Source organism: Schistocerca serialis, chromosome 6 (assembly GCF_023864345.2).
Source record: "Schistocerca serialis cubense isolate TAMUIC-IGC-003099 chromosome 6, iqSchSeri2.2, whole genome shotgun sequence".
NCBI lineage: Eukaryota > Metazoa > Arthropoda > Insecta > Orthoptera > Acrididae > Schistocerca > Schistocerca serialis.
The window spans coordinates 125,734,205-125,754,328 of NC_064643.1; the positions used below are offsets into that span (position 1 = coordinate 125,734,205).

General features: G+C 44.2%; 1 protein-coding gene across 3 annotated transcripts in view; it reads right to left on the minus strand.

Annotated features, from left to right (window-relative positions):
- The window catches only part of LOC126483960 (inactive dipeptidyl peptidase 10), a 1,424,293-nt gene that overhangs the window by 318,451 nt on the left and 1,085,718 nt on the right, over positions 1-20,124 (minus strand). For all 3 annotated transcript variants that reach the window (XM_050107257.1, XM_050107256.1, XM_050107255.1), the window contains exon 6: positions 1,714-1,788. In XM_050107257.1, the coding sequence (XP_049963214.1) occupies positions 1,714-1,788 (75 nt within the window). The remainder of the gene's footprint in view (positions 1-1,713; positions 1,789-20,124) is intronic.

Below are 20,124 nucleotides of genomic sequence, written 5' to 3' on the forward strand. Positions count from 1 at the left end.
TGTCACCGCTAGACACCACACGTGCTAGGTGGTAACTTTAAATCGGCCGCGGTCCATTAGTACAGGTCGGACCCGCGTGTCGCCACTGTCAGTGATCGCAGACCGAGCGCCACCACACGGCAGGTCTCGAGAGACTGACTAGCACTCGCCCCAGTTGTACGGACGACTTAGCTAGCGATGCAACACCGACGAAGCCTCGCTCATTTGCAGAGAAGATAGTTAGAATAGCCTTCAGCTAAGTCAATGGATACGACCTAGCAAGGCGCCATTAACAGATGATATTCTTTATACCGTACCGTCAAGAACGATGTATACAAATGATGGATTAAAGTTAAGTATTCCAGCAGCTACGTACTTTTCTTTATAGCATTCATTCCGTATCCTGTTTTAGACCTCACGGCAGCCTGCGTGAGTTTAACGCGTGCATTTCGGCCTCCTCTCTCAATTAGTGTGCGTAGTGTTGGCTAACTGCCAACACTACATTTTCTATGTTCGTTTATATTTGTAAAAGTATTACTTAAATTCAGTGATTAATTATGTGTATCACGGAAACTTCTGCTCCATTATTCCAGTACGAGAACCTGAACAGTTTTTAAACATAAAACGAAACAAAAAGCTACATTATAGCGTATGATTGTGAGGTAAACACGAAACTGTCGAAACAAAGACAAAGAGGAAAGAGAGGCGACACGTTAATGTCGCATTTTCCATATGCTCTGGAAACCGAGGGCCGGCGGTGCATGCGACCCAACTAGTGTATGGATCCGCTTCAGACTCACGACGATCTTGACCGGAGGGCAGGATGTACTTCCGCTGAGCCATTGTATTTCGCGGTGAAGCGCATTCCACGCTGTGGTTTGTGAAACGATTGAGGCGAACAGACAGCGTGTTTCTTCTGAATAGACAGGAAGAGAGAATATATCTGTTGAAAAGTCAGTCAGAGGATTAGCGGGACATATGCATTACATATAAGGGAGCGTCATATAAGGTAAATAACAGTTGGAGACTCCAATTGTGCGTGAGAACTTGTATAACACTGATACCCAAATTAAGAAGAACATTAGTAATTTTTATACTAGCTTAATCCTGGAATAACTTAACCAATTTTTCTGGAAGGAAATAAGACTGTACGATAAATTCCTCAAGGATACTAAAAGCCAACTAAAATTCCTATATCTGAAATGTTCGATAAAGCGTACATTTTAAACAATACATATTAAACATGCTAGAATTATTTGGAGAATACAGAAAAGTTATTAATAAAAAGATTTATATAAATTAATTACAAACTCCTCCCTCATTCTATAGTGTACAGTGAAAATACGGAAAAAATGTTATACCCAATATGACAACTTCCCATTTTCGTAAGGTCAACTTTCCATTCACATTTTTTTTTTTGCAGACAGGAAAATGAGAAAACATGGAAGATATTACACCACCTATGCCATCGGGACTTGATACCGACCAAGAAACCGAGTAGAAGCCGAACCTTTTGTACGAAACTCCTTACACCAAAAACCTATGGAATAATGTTAGTGCTCACAAGCAAAGAACCATGAGTGCACGCTTCAAAAGATCGGCATTACGATAAAACTACCGAGAAAATTACGCTACACTCCGGAGTGTTGATTATAAAATCTTTGCATCCCACTGCCTCAATTACACTCATAGCTCACATACTCTAAAGAGAAAAACTGTAGTTCTGTCACTTACCCACTTGACGTTGTGTCTGAAGAGTACGAAACGGAGATCGGTGGAACACTCGTAGCCCTTCACATCCAACTGCCTCTGAAAATCAATTCACAGAGGCGATGGTAAATACAAAATATTTATTTACAAATTAACCAAGTACAGGGTGGGGCGAATAAAAGTGGCTCGGACAAATGGACACGATTGTATGTGAATGTATGCATATAACCACATCCGCCTTCAGCAACTTGCTGACTAGCACCGAAAAGTGCCAACGGATGCATGGTGGTCACTTTAAACATCGGCTTTAGTCAGGTTAGTATTGTATTTCCTTCCTTGTGCTGTGTTTCTTTGTACCCTGTAACTCTGATCATAGAATGAAGGCATTCACGACCGGATGACATAGTTGCTGGTAAATCTTTCCAGATGTGAGGTCGTGGTCCGAGAAACTCTTCTGTTCCTGTCTTTTCGTCCAGGACGAGTCGGCAAGATTCAGCAGCGGAGGAGCACCTCTGAGGATGTCCAGCGCAGTCCTGGACGAAACGTCAGAAACAGAAGAGTTTTTTGGACCACGACCTCACATCCCAAAAGGTTTACCAGCAGCTACCCTGTCACTCTGTTCTCTGGGCCACTTTTATCATCTCCACTCTGTATAAAGACATTACTAACTATTACGCTGAAAATTGTCAAAATTGCAACAGCCAAAAATTGTGGCTCAGTAGTAGTTGTGGTGATGTTTAGTCCGAAGACTGGTGTGGTGCAGCTTTCCACGCTAGTCTGCCGTGTGAAAACCTCTTCATTTCTACATAACTATACCCCATTGAACCTGTTTACTATATTCATACCTTGCTCTACCCCCGACGCTTTCCTTCGTTGCCAAATTGACGACGTCCTCATGTCTCACGATTATTCTGTCAGCGGAACCCTTCTGTTCGTCAAGCCATGGCACAAATCTCGTTTTTCCCGAGTTCGATAAAGTATTTACATATAATATAGATATATTTTTACATTTAGTACATGGTTAGTCGATCTCTCCACCTATTCTTCGTCATACTTCTCTAGCACCACATTTCAAAAGCTTGTAGTCTCTTCTTGTCTGAACCGATTATCATCTACACTTCACTTCTATACAACGCTACACTCCACCCAAGTACCTTCAGAAAGGACTTCCCAACAATTGAATTCATATTAGATGTTAACAAGTTCCTCTTTCTCAGAAATTCTTTGTCTGCTATAGGCAGTATACATCTTACATCTTCTCTAATTTGGCTGTCATCAGTTATTTTGCCTCGCAAACTCATCTACTGTTTGTGGTGCCTCACTTTCTAACTTAATTTTTTCAGACTCAACTGATTTCATTCAACTACATTCCATTATTCTTGTCTTACTTTTGCTGATCGTACTCCTACAACCTCTTCTGATGAGAACAAAATAATGGTTCAAATGGCTCTGAGCACTATGGGACTTAACATCTATGGTCATCTGTCCCCTAGAACTTAGAACTACTTAAACTTAACTAACCTAAGGACATCACACAACACCCAGTCATCACATGATGACAACACCCAAACCGTTCAGCTGCTCTTCCAAGACCTTGCTGTCCCAGAAAGAATTACAGTACTGTCAGCAAACACAAATATTTTCGCTGTGAACTTGAATTCCCTTTTAAAATTCATCCTTTATTTGTTTTTCCACTTGTTCAATGTACAGATTGAATAATATCGGGGATAAGCTACAACTGTCGTAGCGGCCCCTTATCCGTTAGAGGGCCCGCACAACAGACAAGCAAGGTGGGCTGCCGACCTCCCTTTAAGAGTTCAGATCAAAACATCGCCAGTGGGTGTAAACAACAACAGACTTTCCGCATGAACACGGAACTATTTCGTGAAAAGCTATGTGATAGAGATCCACCAATTGGAACTAATGTGACTACATGTAGCACTCCGCCGAATCGGCATTACGAGCACGCCAGCAGAGTCTGACCAGCTGTGTGTACCATCAGGTTGGACAACTCCGGCCAATACCTACGCCAGCTCTAGCACAGTAGACACTCGCCGTAACATTCAGTAGAACGTTGTATCTTTGTAACTGGTAGTGTAGTACAGTATTTTGATTACTCGTGTTTTATTTTTATTGTCTTGTAGTCTATTTTAGTTTTTGCCACCACAGGAGCCGTTGTTTGGAAATTAGAGGAAGCCAAGAAGGCAATTTAGTTATAATAAAGGGTGTTCAAACTTGATTGTTAGTTCTTTCCTGCCAACCGCAGGACACAACAACCCTGACTCACTTCTTTCCTGGCAAATGCTTCCCTTTCATCTCCTTCGACTTTTATAACTGCATTTTGGTTTCTGCCTGTACTGAAATCTTGCTACCCTCAGAATTTCAAAAATAATGTGTTCAGTCACCATTGTCAAAAGCTTTCTCTAGATCTAGAAGTGCTATGAACGTAAGCTTGTCTATCTTCTAAGGAAAGTCGTAGAGTCAGTATGGCTTCGCGTGTTGGTGCTTTTCTCTGGAACCCAGTTTTCCCATTCTCCTATTAATAACTCATATCGGGTTTTTGATAGGTTCAAATGGCTATGGGAACTATGGGACTTAACTTCTAAGGTCATCAGTCCCCTAGGACTTAGAATTACTTAAACCTAACTAAGCTAAGGACATCACACACATTCATGGCTGAGGCACAATTCGAACCTGTGACTGTAGCAGTCGCGCTGTCCCAGACTGTAGCTCCTAGAACCGCTCGGCCCTCTGGCTGGATGATGTAATCTTAGGGAATGTCGTCTACTCCAGGGGCTTGTTTTGGTACTAGATCTTTCAGAGCACTGTCAAATTATTCTCACAATATCCTATCTCCAATTTCATTTTAACGAAGTTCCTTTTCCCTTTCCACAATATTCCCACATGCTCAATCGTAGTATATTTTCCTACCATCTTTGAGATTTCCCTTCTCTCCTTGTTACTGACTTGCCATGTATTCTCTTGATTTTCATACAAATTCCCCCTCCTTTCTGCAAAGGACTCTTTCATTTTCCAATAAGCGACATCCACCTTACGCCCTAGAAGGCATTTCCCTTCTATCCATTCCTTCTCAGCTATTTAAACTTTCTGTCAATCTAATTTTTTAGGCGTCTGTATTCCCTTTCGCTCGCTTGATTGTTGTATTTTTACATTTCCTCCTTTGGTAAATTAAATTCAGTATCTGATGTGCTGTCAAAAGTTTTCTACTAGATTCCGTCTTTTTACCTATTTGATCCTCTGCTGCCTCCACTATTTCATCTTTCAAAGCTACCTGTTCGTCTTCTAGATTATTCCTTTCTCTAGTTTCAGGCAATTATTTTTAGCGCTCCCACTGCAAGGCCCACCGGAATGTGGTTCTTTTCTACCGAGGTCGCATCTCCTTAATTTCGTATCATTTTGCCATTCTTTCAATTTTAATTTGTCAAATGAATGGGCCAGAACCAGGGGCAGATTCCGGAGAGGTGGAGTATAGGAAACCCTCTTTTCTTGTACTTACGCGATGCTCAGATAATGGAGAGACTTCATACGAAACTTAAACGCGAAATAAGTAGCAGTATCTCTCATTGATGCCAAAAGACGCAAACCGTTTGTTGTAGGAAAGGGTCGAACGCTGTGATGAGACGATAACGGTCCGTACAGGTTCATCCAGAGTGTTGTCTCAACACTGAAGTACTGTAACGGTCGTATGGACCTGTCTGCATCGACACGTCTCCGTCGTATGAAGCTAGCTGGATTAGTTAATGCTATGCCATTGCGCCAGTTTCCATCATTCATAAACCAGAAACGTCGTGGATGGCAGCGGCACGTGATTGACGTCGCTGGCGTATTGTCCTGCGAATGGACGAATGTTAAATTAACCTGTCCTACAGTCATGTCTTAAAGATGCCATTGCAATGCAGCGGCTGTGGCAACAGAAATCTCGGCAGAAACCGTGCGCCTGACGAATGACACTCCTGTAATTTAACTGACTGCAAACCTTAACAAAGGAGCATCTGCAAGCGCGTGATGGCAGACAGACCAGAGTAGCGTGTATGGAGAATAAATTACAGCGGTTTGGTGCGCCAGTATATACAGCATATGATCTCGATTACTATGTGTTGAGATTAATATCAACTGGAACCACTACAGCAGGGAAGGTGCAATACCTACTCTATTGCACTTCCTTCAGGCAACTCCACATGACAAATTTCAAGTTTTCAAGTTTACAATTCCTGGTCACACGTAACGAGCAACGTGTGAGTTCCGTTCGTAGAGCTACAGTTACGGATTCTTCCTTGATCATCACGCTTGCTGGAGATGTCACGTATTATTAAGCACCAGGAAGAAACGATTAATATATACGAGGGCTGTTCGGAAAGCAAGGTCAGATCAGCTGCGAAATGAAAACCACAGTGGAAATCAAAAAAAAATTTTATTCGTAACAGTTAGCCACATCTTCCAGCTACCTCTCTAAATAGTCGCACTCCGACTTAAACATCTGATGTGGCGTTGTACAAACTCTCCAGTCTCTGAAAGTAGCCGCTTGTGCTTTCCGCCAATTCTCTACGCTGCTCTGCCATTCGTTGTTTGTGCCAAAATGTTGTCTTCGTAGCCAGCGGTTCATGTAAGCAGAGATGAACGACGGAGGACGCAGATTAAGGGCTGCATTGTGGATGATCAAACATTTTTCATCGGAAACGCTGCAAGAGCGTCTTCATTGCCCCTGCAGAATGCAGCTGAAAATTGTCTTGAGGACAGAAACGCACGACATTTATGTTATGTGGGCTGCATAGCTTCAGGCGAAATCTCTCACCAGATCCACACACTTGGCGGAAGAAACTGTTGTTTCAGGCATTTCTACGTGATCACTTTGCGCTCTGAATTGAAAAGAGCGATGTGAAGCGATCGACAGGCATACTAAAGACACTGCCCAACATATCTGTGCAGAGTTTCATCTGATTTTCAAAATGGTTTCCATTTCGCGCCTAATCAGACCTTACCTTCCGAATACGCCTCGCAATTTTAATATTATCATCCAAGAAAATGTGATTTGTATGGCCCATTTTAGCTTCTCAGATTACAGGCTGTAATTTTGAAGGATAAATAAATAAAATAAACAAATCACCTATTTAATATCTCTAGAATAGGATCGGGTAGCAGTCTGTTGGACCAGCAACGAATTACGACGTTTTGTCAACTCGCATAGAACCCGAATTTATGGAGCTTCTCCAGTATAACACCCAAGCCGTCTTAGACTCAGACCTACATCATTTAGAGACGCTGATTGCAGCTCTGTATCCTGTACTTAATTCACGAAGTTTAGAATCACTTAGAGTCCGATGATAATGATATGTTTATTTAATTCTTTGGCACCAGTTCAGAAATCTATTTTGAGACAGCGACGGTCTGCTGTAGATCTTGGAACACGTCTTGTGTTTGCATATTATGACATTTCTGGAGACTGAAAATCGTGTCCGTGGGAATCAACATAGGTTCTGAAAACAGCGATCGTGTGCAATCCAGCTCGCTCTGTTCATCCACGAAGCTCAGAAAGCAGTAACTAACGTCATCCACGTTCATATCGTGCTCCTTGACTGCCCCGTTACGTTCGATACAGTTTCCTCAAAATACAAGCGTACGGAAAATCAGAACAGCTGTGTGACTGAATTGAAGAGATTCTTGCAGAAAGAATTCAGCAAATTGTTTCAAACAGAGACAATTCTTTAGAGTTAATAGTTTCTTCGGTCGTAATTCAAGCTAGTCTTTTTGGACCATTACTTTTAACATTATATAAAATAGAGTGTATAACGCTGGAAGTTCCGTGACGCTTACCTCGGATGATGCTGTTGTTGTTGTTGTAGTTGTGGTCTTCAGTCCTGAGACTGGTTTGATGCAGATCTCTATGTTACTCTAGCCTGTGTAAGCTTCTACATCTCCCAGTACCTACTGCAGCCTACATCCTTCTGAATCTGCTTAGTGTATTCATCTATTGGTCTCCCTCTACGATTTTTACCCTCCAAGCTGCTTTCCAGTACTAAATTGGTTATCCCTTGATGCCTCAGAACATGTCCTACCAACCGATCCCTTCTTATTGCCAAGTTGTGCCACAAACTCCTCTTCTCCCAAATTCTATTCAATACCTCCTCATTAGTTATGAGAAATACCCATCTAATCTTCAGCATTCTTCTGTAGCACAACATTTCGAAAACTTCTATTCTTGTATACGGCTAGAACAAGGTACCGAAATGCAGGAACACCTGCAGAGGATCGATGCTTGGTGCAGGGGTGACCAGCTGACGCTCAACGTTAGCAAATGTAATATTTTGTGCACAGATATGCAGAAGTACTCATTACTGTGCGATTACAGGAAGCATTACAGGATTACTGGAAGCAGGTACGTCCGTAAAATATCTGGGAGTAGCCGTATGGAGCGATTTCAAGTGGATCGACCATATAAAATCAAACGCAGGTAAGGCAGGTACCAGATTGAGCTCCATTGGAAGCCTTCTCACGAAATGTAGTCCATCTGCAAAGAAAGTAGAGCTCGTTAACTTCGAACGTGGGCTAGTCATTGGATGTTACCCGAGAAACTGATCCATCTGGGGCATTTCAGTTCTCTTAGAAATGCCCAAGTCGACTGTTGGTGACGTGATTGTGAATTGGAAATGCGAAGGAACGACCACAGCTGAACCAAGATTAGCCAGACCTCATGTACTAACGCGCAGCGGCCGTTGAGCATTGCAGAGGCTCGTTGTAAAAATTCCATCTAGCACTAGGATTGTGCGTAGGAAGTTAAAAAGATCGGAGTACAGCGATTGAGCAGCTCCTCATAAGCCACACATATCTGTAGTCACTGGTAAGCAACTTGAGGCGGTGTAAACAGCGACGACAAAGGACAGTCAATGATTGAAAATTAGTGATTTGGATTGATCAATCATACCACACCCTGTAACAGTCCAGTGAAAGGGTTTGAATTTGGATAGTGCCTGGAAGATGTTAGCTGCCGTCATATGTAATGCCAACAGTGAAGTACGCAGGAGGTGTTTTTCGTAGGAAGGGATATGGTCACCCTACTGTGCTTAAGGAAACGCTAAATACGGAACGATATCAACAAATTTACAGTATCCAATACTGCGTAGAGTAGGAACAGTTTGGGGATGACGACTGTTTGCATCAGCAAGACAATGCAAAAGTCACAAACGAGTATCTGTGAGGCAATGGTTTGTGGATAATAACAATTCTGAAATGGACTGGCCTGCCCTGAGTCCCGATCTGAACGGAATGGAACACGTTTTGGGTGAGTTAGAACATCGATTTCACTCCCAGACATCAGCGCCCAACATCACTACTTTCTTTGCTTTCAGCTCTTGAGGAATAAAGCGCTGCTTTCCTCCAAAAACATGCCGATACGTCATCTAAATTGTCCCCAGTAGAGTTCAGGCCTTCATAAAGGCGATGGATGGACACATCTAGCACTCATGTCCATTATTTTTAGATTGACGCATACGTTCGTAGCGTTTTTGTTTCGCTTATTGGTATTCTGGTTGCTATAGGTTTATTTGTGAATTGGCATTTTTTATTCGCAGTTCAATGTTGCTATTTGAGTTTACGTATGGTTATTTTGTCATTTGTAGATAGTAGGTGCAGCTGTGGTTGTTAGAAAATAGCATACCAAATGGAGAAATTGGAACATTTCCGACATATTCTTCTGTTTGAGTTCAGTAGAGGGGAGACAGTAGCGGAGGCAGCCAGAAACATTTGCGCGTTGTTTGGGAATAATGCCACTGGACAGAGCACGTCAAGAATATGGTTTTTTATTTTATTTTAAGGGGGATTGGCATTAGTGACTCTCCACGTTTAGGAAGACCTTCAAGGTTTGATGAAGAACGTTCAAACACATCAACCCACAGTGATCCACGTCAGTGTAGCTACTCGAGAACCCGCGAATACGATGAACTGTGATTTTTCCACAATTGTGATTCATCTGCACGCAGTGGGGAAGGTTGAAAAATAGGGTGTAATGGGCACCGCATGCTCTAAGACAAAACCATCAGTGGGTGCCATAAGCGCGTCTCTGCTTGCTCGTCATCAATTCGCTCGTAAACAACACCCACCATTTCTATCCTGTATCGTTACTGGTGACGAGAAGTTGTAGCTTTATGCTAACATAAGTAAAACAAAGGAACGCCTGAGCCCAAACAAAGCCGCAACTCCCCTTACACAGACCTGCGTGCATCCATAAAAGATAATGTTATGATGTGATGGAACGTGAACGGTTTGGAATACTACGAATTGCTTACCCGCGGTGTAACCACCACTGCCGACATTTATTCTCAACAACTGAGACGTCTTGCAGTCGCAGTCCAAGAACAACTACCAGGAAGACAGCGTGAAGTTAAGCTATTCCACTGTAACACCTGCCCACATTCTGCTATACTGACAAAAATACTATGTAGGAGTTGGGTTGGAAGTCATTCCGCACCCACCTTATTCACCTGTTCTCGCATCCTAATATTTTCACCTTTTCGGCTGTCTATCGAACAACTTTTGGGGTATTTCGTTTCGGGATGAAAATGCGCCCCGAACGTGGTTCGGCGAGTTTTTCGCCTCAAATAGAAAAGTTGCCCTAGCGATGGCATACTGTAGTAAATAATTAAGGAGAATATATTATTGGTGACTAAAGTTTGCGTTAATTTATGTAAAAACTCTACGAACTTGCGCACCAACCCAGTAGGTTTGATCAGAAAATGCAATTCCTGAAAAACTTTGTATGGAAGATAAATAAATAAACAAATAGTGGCATACCGAAGAACAGCGTCATGACACCGACACAGAATCGCATTAATGACAAATTAAACGTCAATCCACCAACTATCTACACTACTGGCAATTAAAATTGCTACACCACGAAGACGACGTGCTACAGACGCGAAATTTAACCGACAGGAAGAGGATGCTGTTATATGCAAATGATTGGCTTTTCAGAGCGTTCACACAAGGTTGGCACCGGTGGCGACACCTACAACGTGCTGACATGAGGAAAGTTTCCAACCGATTTCTCATACACAAACAGCGGTTGACCGGCGTTGCCTGGTGAAACGTTGTTGTGATGCCTCGTGTAAGGAGGAGAAACGCGTACCATCACGTTTCCGATTTTGATAAAGGTCGGATTGCAGCCTATCGCGATTGCCGTTTAACATATCGCGATATTGTTGCTCGCGTTGGTCTAGATCCAATGACTGTTAACAGAATACTGAATCGATGGGTTCAGGAGGGTAATACGGAGCGCCGTGCTGGATCCCAACGGCCTCGTATCACTAGCAGTTGAGATGACAGGCATCTTATCCGCATGGCTGTAGCGGATCGTGCAGCCACGTCTCGATCCCTGAGTCAACAGATGGGGACGCTTGCAAGACAACAACCATCTGCACGAACAGCTCGATGACGTTTGCGTGAGTATGGACTATCAGCTCGGAGACCATGTCTGCGGTTACCCTTGACGCTGCATCACAGACAGGATCGCCTGCGATGGTGTACTCTAAGACGAACCTGGGTACACGAATGACAAAACATCATTTTTTCGGATGAATCCAGGTTCTGTTTGCAGCATCATGATGGTCGCATCCGAGTTTGGCGACATCGCGGTCAACGCACATTGGAAACGTGTATTCGTCATCGCCATACTGGCGTATAACCCGGCGTGATGATATGGGGTGCCATTGGTTACACGTCTCGGTCACCTCTTGTGCGCACTGACGGCACTTGAACAGTGGACGTAACATTTCAGATGTGCTACGACCCGTGGCACTACCCTTCATTCGATCCCTGCGAAACCCTACATTTCAGCAGGATAATGCACGACCGCATGTTGCAGGTCGTGTACGGCCTTTCTGGATACAGAATATGTTCGACTGCTGCCATGGCCAGCACATTCTCCAGATCTCTCACCAACTGAAAAGTCTGATCAATGGTGGCCGAGCAACTGGATCGTCACAATACGCCAGTCACTACTCTTGATGAACTGTGGTATCGTGTTGAAGCTGCGTGGGCGGCTGTACCTGTACACGCAATTCTAGCTCTGTTTGACTCAATGCCCAGGCGTATCCAGGCCGTTATTACGGCCGGAGGTGGTAGTTCTGGGTACTGATTTCTCAGGATCTATTCACCCAAATTGCGTGAAAATGTAATCACATACCAATTATAGCATAATATATTTGTCCAATGAATACCCGTTTATCATCTGCATTTCTTGAAACTTCCTGGCAGATTAAAACTGTGTGCCCGATCGAGACTCGAACTCGGGACCTTTGCCTTTCGCGGGCAAGTGCTCTACCATCTGAGCTACCGAAGCACGACTCACGCCCGGTACTCACAGCTTTACTTCTGCCAGTATCTGATCTCCTACCTTCCAAACTTTACAGAAGCTCTCCTGCGAAACTTGCAGAACTAGCACTCCTGAAAGAAAGGATATTGCGGAGACATGGCTTCGCCACAGCCTGGGGGATGTTTCCAGAATGAGATTTTCACTCTGCAGCGGAGTGTGCGCTGATATGAAACTTCCTGGCAGATTACAACTGTGTGCCCGACCGAGACTCGAACTCGAGTAGAGCACTTGCCCGCGAAAGGCAAAGGTCCCGAGTTCGAATCTCGGTCGAGCACACAGTTTTAATCTGCCAGGAAGTTTCATTTCAGCGGACACTCCGCTGCAGAGTGAAAATGTCAATCTGCATTTCTTCTTGGTGTAGCAATTTTAATAGCCAGTTGTGTGTTAAAAGAGCGCGACAAAGTGAAAAATATGTGTAAATAATAGTATAGCAAGGGACGTGTGTGGATGATTAGAGAACTTAAAAAGGAAGTGTCAACCGCTCTGCAGGACCACTCTGAAAGACAATAAAATGGTCGGACGAGTCCTTGGTGATGACAATTTTCGCACTGTTGGAGTGCACGGTGCAGTTATATGAGGTATGTGGGGCTCGTGTGGGTGGATGACAGAGAGTAGCCGGGCAGGTGCCACGCACAGTTTGCAGAATTCTGTAGCTGCTGCTGCTGCTGGCCACGCCCTCCTCCAACACCATGCGCTGTTTGTCTGCGGCGCCTCGGGGCGACGCCCTCTGTTTGCATATGGAGAGTCTCTGAAAGGCAACGTCCCAGCTGTTTTATGCACCAAGCTGTACGCGGCCTTCTCACACTACCAGGGACGAATCTCATTTATGGATTCTGATGAATGTACCCTGCTTGTTTATGTTCTCAAGTGAGAGGAGCTGAAACATTACTCGTAGGCTGTTATCGCGAATACTGCAGCTTCTATAATACACCGCCTGACGAAAAAAGTGAAGCGCCCAGAAACATAGTCGGATCTCTATGTACGTTCGTACACACTATGTGATCAAAAGCATCCGGACACCCGCAGAACATACGTTTTTCATATTAGGTGCATTGTGCTGCCACCTACTGACAGGTATCCATATCAGCGACCTCAGTAGTCATTAGACATCGTGAGAGAGCAGAATGGGGCGCTCCGCGGAACTCACGGACTTCGAACGTGGTTTGCTGATTGGATGTCACTTGTGTCATACGTCTGTGCCCGAGATTTCCACACTCCCAAATATCCCTAGGTCCTTGTTTTCGCTGTGATAGTGAAATGGATAAGTGAAGGAATACGTACAGCACAAAATCGTACAGGCCGAGCTCGTCTGTTGACTGACAGACAGCCGACAGTTGAAAAGGATTGTGATGTGTAACTTGCAGATATCTAACCAGACCATCACACAGGAATTCTAAACTGCGTCAGGATCAACTGCAAACACTATGACAGTTAGGCGGGAGGTGATAAAACTTAGATTTCATGATAGAGCGGCTGCTCATAAACCTCACATTACGCCGGTAAATGCCAAACGACACCTCGCTTGGTGTAAGGTGCGCAAACATTTGCGACTGAACAGTGGTAAAACGTTGTGTGGAGTGACGAACCACGGTACAGAATGTGGCGATCCGATAGCAGGGTGTGGGTATGGCGAACGCCCGGTGAACGTTATCTGCCAGCATGTCTAGTATCAACAGTAAAATTCGGAAGCGGGGGATGTCATGGTGTGGTCTTGTTTTTCATGGAGGGGGTTAGCACCCCTTGTTGTTTTGCGTGGCACTATCACAGCATAGGCCTCCATTGATGTTTTAAGCACCTTCTTGCTTCCCACTGTAGAAGAGCAATTCGGGGATGGCGATTGCATCTTTCAACACGAGGAGCCTGTGGCGGAGAAGTTACAATACAATGACATCCCTGTAATGGACTGGCCTGCACAGAGACCGGACCTAAATCCTATAGAACACCTTTGGGATGGTTTGGAACGCCGGTTTCGTGCCAGGCCTCATCGACCGACATCGATACCTCAGTGCAGTATTCCGTCAGTGCAGTATTCCGTGAAGAAGGGGCCACCACCTGATTTAACGTGTGCCTCCGAGAGTGGAAGTTGTCATCAATGCTACGGGTGGACCATTACCATATTGAATTTCAGCATTACCGATGGAGGGCGTCACGAGCTAGTGAGTCATTTTCAGGCAGGTGTCCGGATACTTTTGATCACATAATGTATGTACGTACCATCAGCAGACATGTAAATGATTAAATGTTTCTCTGTGACTTGCACTTCAACAACCAGAATGGATTACTATTGCTGGGCGGAGTGGCCGAGCGGTTCTAGGCGCTACAGTCTGGAACAGTGCGACCGCTACGGTCGCAGGTTCCAATCCTGCCTCGGGCATGGATGTGTGTGATGTCTTTAGGTTAGTTAGGTTTAACTAGTTCTAAGTCTAGGGGACTGATGACCTCAGAAGTTAAGTCCCATAGTGCTCAGAGCCATTTTTTTGTATTACTATTATTTGTGTTTTGTATTTTTACTAGGTCGAGGGCATATAATGGTGTGAACAGAGTCAAATGTGGAGTGATCGCTCTGAAGGAAACAGAGATGTCGTGTACTCATGTGAGACAGCGTTATCAGAACCTGAGAGAGTTTGAAAGGGACCTCATTTTCGGTCTGCAATTGACCGAATAACCGAATCATCTAACATCGTGTTTGGTGCGGATTTGGGTATCAACAGGGGCCCGATGTTGGGCAGCAAAGTAACGTGCGGGTATGAAAACTCGTCGACAAGGTTCCGGTCGACCATGTCTACCACCACAAAGGATGAACATCGTATTGTGCACCAGGTACACCACAACTTCATCTGTGCCTGCCATCTGGGAAGGACTCCCAACAACATTCATTGTCACCCCCCCACCACTGATGGCTGAGCAGCAACAGCCGGACTAGGGAGTTACAGTCTCAAACAATGGGTGCAGTTAACATCTTAACATGAACAGGTTCGTTTTGAGTGGTGTGGCCAGGTAACAGTGATTGCTGATGAATGGCGTCGTACTGTGCTCAGTGATGAATCGCAGTTCTACAGCAGCCCGGACTACCACCATCGCCCAGTACGCCCTGGACCAGGAAGATCTGTCGCCGATAGAACATGTGCGTGACCGGCTTGGACGTCAACTCCGTCCTAGTCACATTGCACACGAAATCAAGGACAAGTTACAACTCCTGTGGGCCAGCTTGCCACTTGAAAGAATGCAACGGCTTTGCGACTCCTTTCTCAACCGAATCAGTGCATGCAAAGAAGCCAGAGGGGGTGCAACGTAATGGTGATGAGTGGGCTCATACCGCCAAGTGTTTTGCTAATTTGAGTCGATTGTGTAATCATTGGAATAACACAACATACCCTGTCAGCCTGTAAAGTTTGAATTAGTTTTCTCCTCCCTTTGTGGGTCCTTCACTTCTCTTTCATGACGCAGTGTATACAAAATTCTAAGTCATGACTATGGAATGAAGCTTGACTTCGTCAGGACATCTGGAATGGCAGATACCATAATACTGATCCACACACAGGCAGTTTGCATGTATGTGGAACTAGGCGACATAGTCCCAATTTTGTTCATTGTGGTGGGGTTACTGGCTGGAATTTAACTCAAACCAGACCTACGGTTATTACCGAAAGGACGGCAGTATCGGCTATAAAGCGAAATTTGGGATTGGATTCTTAGAATGGTGGAACAGCATGTTACCCTAGATAGCGTATCCCAAAGTAATGTCTTGCGACCTTTGCTGTTTCTGTGGTATTTAAAGATCTGCCTGGCAATAATAATAGTAACCACAGACTTCTATTATGCACTCATCTGTAATGAAACACTCTCTGAAAAATGCCACACAAATATTCAGTCAGATCGTACTAAGGTTTCAAAGTAGTAAAAAGGTTGGCGAATTGTTTTAAAAGAGCAGTAACGTACAACAGTGCACTTAACAAAACGACTACAGTATCAATGAGTCAAAATTGGAATCGGTCTCTACCGGAGTGTAGCAATTTGTGAGGAAATGAAATGGAATGATCACATAGACTCGGTCGTTTGCAAAGCAGGTAGCTGACTTAATTTCATTGATAAGAAACTAGGAAAATGCAGTGAGTCTAGAAAGGAAACTGCCTGCAGAACACTCGTGCGACACATCATGGAATATTGCTCAAGCGTGTGGGTCCTGTACGAAAGAAATCCAACACGGGAATTTGAGCGTATGCAAAAAAGGGCAGCATGAATCGTGGGAGAGCGTCCTGGAGGTGCTGAAAAACTCCAACTGGCAGAGCCCTGAAAATAGACGCAAACTGTCACGCGAAATTCTACTTACAAAGTACCAAATACCAGCTTTGAGTGATTAATCTAGGAATATACTACAATCCCTTGCGTATCGCTCAATAGGGGTAGCAAAGATTTAGATTAGAATAATTACTGCGCAGACAGACGCGTTTGAGAAATTATTCTATTCGCGCTCAATATGATGAACAAAATGGGAAGAAGCCTAATGAGTCGTACAATGGGAAGTACCCTCTGCCTTGCGCTTCACACTAGCACGCAAACTGTGGATATAGATGTAGATGCAGACTACCGCAGACAGTGATTCTCTGTTCGTACATGTATTTGTAGCAGATCGCACCTATCTCGTTTGAAATACTTTTTTTGTGAACTTAAGCATGGGAAACAACGGCGCATTTCCATCAGTTTATCCCTAACGGCGCACGGTTGCGTCATCTGTCTTCAGTCTTAGCACCTCGCCCTTTTTCCTGACGATACACGCAGACAGAATCCCACTCTCTTGTACGTTTCTGCTTCGCCTTAGGATCTTAGCCTTTATGTGAAACTTGAAAGTCACCGTGGAGGAAATATTTCCTCCGTCAAATATTGTGTGTAGTAAGGGGCCGCTCCAAGCCCTCTTTTAAAAAATCCTTTAACTGGTGAAATTTGCCTTCTGGATGTTGTGCCGCTCTGCATTTCTTCAGGAACTGCACTTCACACGAGTAAGCACTCGTGCTCTCCTCACTGCACGTTTTACCCCAATACTCTGAGTGCGTGGATTCGTGTGCAGCACTCAATACAATTTCTACACTGCTGTGCAAAAATTAAGGACGAGAGTAAGTTTAGCATGATGCGTCACTGACATGTAACACAGCTCGATGAAACTTGGACCATACGGTACATACAAAGAACTGCAATGAGACGAACAGAAATGACGGTCTTGTTGAAAGAAAAAGTTACAATGAAGTCACCGCGATTCATTGTGGTTCCCTGGACATTACAAGTGGTCAATCATGGTTCTTAACAGGGTGTCTGATCACCACTGACGGCACTGTATGCTGCTTCATCTGCGCAGTTCAGTGCGGTCGCGCATTGTCATTCATAAAAATGATGTGAGGGCCGAAGGCACCCCTGAAAAGACGCACGTGCAGGAGGAGTACAATGTCGAAATAACGTTGACCGGTGAGTATACCGTTTCATTCATTTGGATGATGGTACTCCCTTGCAACACTTTGCCTCCACGCGCCATAACACCTGGACCACCAAAATGATCGTGTTCGACAATTCTGGCCATACCCTTCCATGGCGAGAAATGGAAACATGTAATGCAGCAAGGAATACTGGGGTGGCATATTGCAGCACGCCCACATGCACCAATGAGCATCCCGCAGTTGTCAATGGCGCTGGTTGAGAAATGGAAGGCCTTACAGCAGGAGCTCCTCACCAAACTTGTGGCCAGCGTGAGAGTAAGTACCAGAGCATGCACTGCCGTCCGTAGAGGGTGCACACCCTATTAAGCAACGTCTCCCTCATTTTGTAGTGTCCAACGGACCCTCAGGGAGAGCGGTGACTTCAGCGTGTGAGTTGTGTTTGCTTATATGTGTCATTTCTTTTCATCTCAGTGCGTATTTCTTACCGCCTGTACTGCACTCTATTGTACTATAATGCAGCAGTTCCTTCCGTGTACCAGATGGTCCACATTTCATCGACCTGTGTTACTTGTTAGCGACACATTATTCAAAAATTCCAGAGCGCTTTGTATAACCCTGTTCCTATTCCCACGCTTAAAAATCATAATTTATTTGGTCTCTTTTTACATATATGAGCAGTGACAATGCCATTATACAGTTTCTTAGTTCCTCGTCTATATAACTACGAGGAAACGCGTTCATTAATTCTTTACAAGACTGGATTTTCACATACCGAAACGATACATTGTTCCCAAACTTCAGATAAAGTTAAGATTTTACCTGAAAAAGGAATTGCAATTTGATGGTCGGCTGCGTCAATAGACTGGTGTTGACCAAAGACGGCTTAATTCCGCACTAGGTCCGTAGTATTGTTCAACTGCGCGGGCCCTGGCCAGCAATATTAATTCATATTATTTTAAATATATTATTTTCCTTCCATAAATATGTGAACTTAACGTCCAAGAAGATTTCATAAGAGAAAACAATGTCCGTTGTAGACTGTATATTTGTATCATTTATTTGCTGTACTACTGACCAGTTCCAACTACTATGTAATTATCAAACACACGTCCATTGACAGTTCGCATATCCGCCTCGACTCGGTAGCTACGCTGTCAGTGCGGCGTGTTGCTAGCTGAAGGCGCCCTGGTTCGATTCCCGGGAGGTTCGGAGATATTCTCCGCTCGGGGACTGGGTTTTGTGTTGTCCTCACCATCGCATCGTGATGAATGACGTTCCACTACTGATATGGCTGTATGGGAACGTCCCGAAACCCAACAAACAAAATTAGAAAAGGCAGTATTCATCAATCGCTTGAGATGTGGCATACAAAGCAAATTTTCAAGACATATCTCGTGCGATGTAATGTTTATTGTTGATGTGATATGTACTTGATAATGAATGGTAGTCGAAATTGGTCAATGGCACAGCAAATAAATAACATAGATATACAGCCTACGGCGGACAACGTTTTCTTTTACGAAATATTTGGTGGCTGCGCACCCATGTTTATACAAGATTATTAAATTTTATTTCACTACTTTAAACACTATCAGATGCTAAGGGCTCTAAATTTTCAACCTTTATCTGAGCAACATAATCAACATTACTCAGTACACCAACTTTTATTTGTTCCATTTAGAGAGCAAACAATAATCGCTGTTTTGCGTTTTCATTAAGTGGGAACAGTAAGGCTATTATTGTTCCACACTTTTACCATTGCTCGAAAACCTGCAAGCAGAAATGACGGTCACCAGCCGATGTGTAATGTCTCTGAATAGGCTGGAAATTAATATAGCCCATGTTAAAATGTAAAATGTCTAGTACTATAAACTTGCAAATGTTTAAACTATAAGGGGCGTTCAAAAAGAAACGAGCCAGAGTCATAGTTACAGAAACCAGTACCTGTATGTTAGAAGTATTGACCCTGGCTGTTGAGACACCCGTCTCACTGTGACACAAGGCAGTGAATGGCTGGCTAATAAAATTCCTGGGGCTACGATGTTAACCAGTTCCGCACGTACAGCTGGACGTCGTCGTCCGAGATGAATCGTTTGCCCCTCAGCCCTTTTTTAAGGAGACCAAAAATGGCGTAATCACAGGGAGAGAGGTCCGGACTGTATTGGGGTTGCCGAGAACCTCCCAGTTGAATTTCTGCTGGAGTGCCGCGACTGTGTTGGCCGTATGAGGCTTTGCATTGTCGTGGAGCAGGATGACCCCACAGGTGAGATTGCCTGGACGTTTTGATTTGATCGCTTGGTGAAGGGTGGTCAAGGTTTGCGAGTAAAGCTGGGCATTCACTGTTGTCCCGTGCTGCAAGAAGTGAATCAGAAGGGGCCATCTTGGTCAAAGAACAACGTCAGCGTAACCTTTCCTGCACTCGTGTGGACAGCGGCGTCCAGCTGTACGTTAGGAGCTGGTTTAACATGGCAGCCCCGGAAATTTTATCAGCCAGCCATTCACTGCCTTGTATCAAAGTGGGACAAGTGTCTCAATAGGCAGGGTCAATACTTCAAACATACAGGTACTGGTTTCTGTAATTATGGCTCCGGCTCGTTTCTTTTTGAACGCCCCTTACGGAACAAA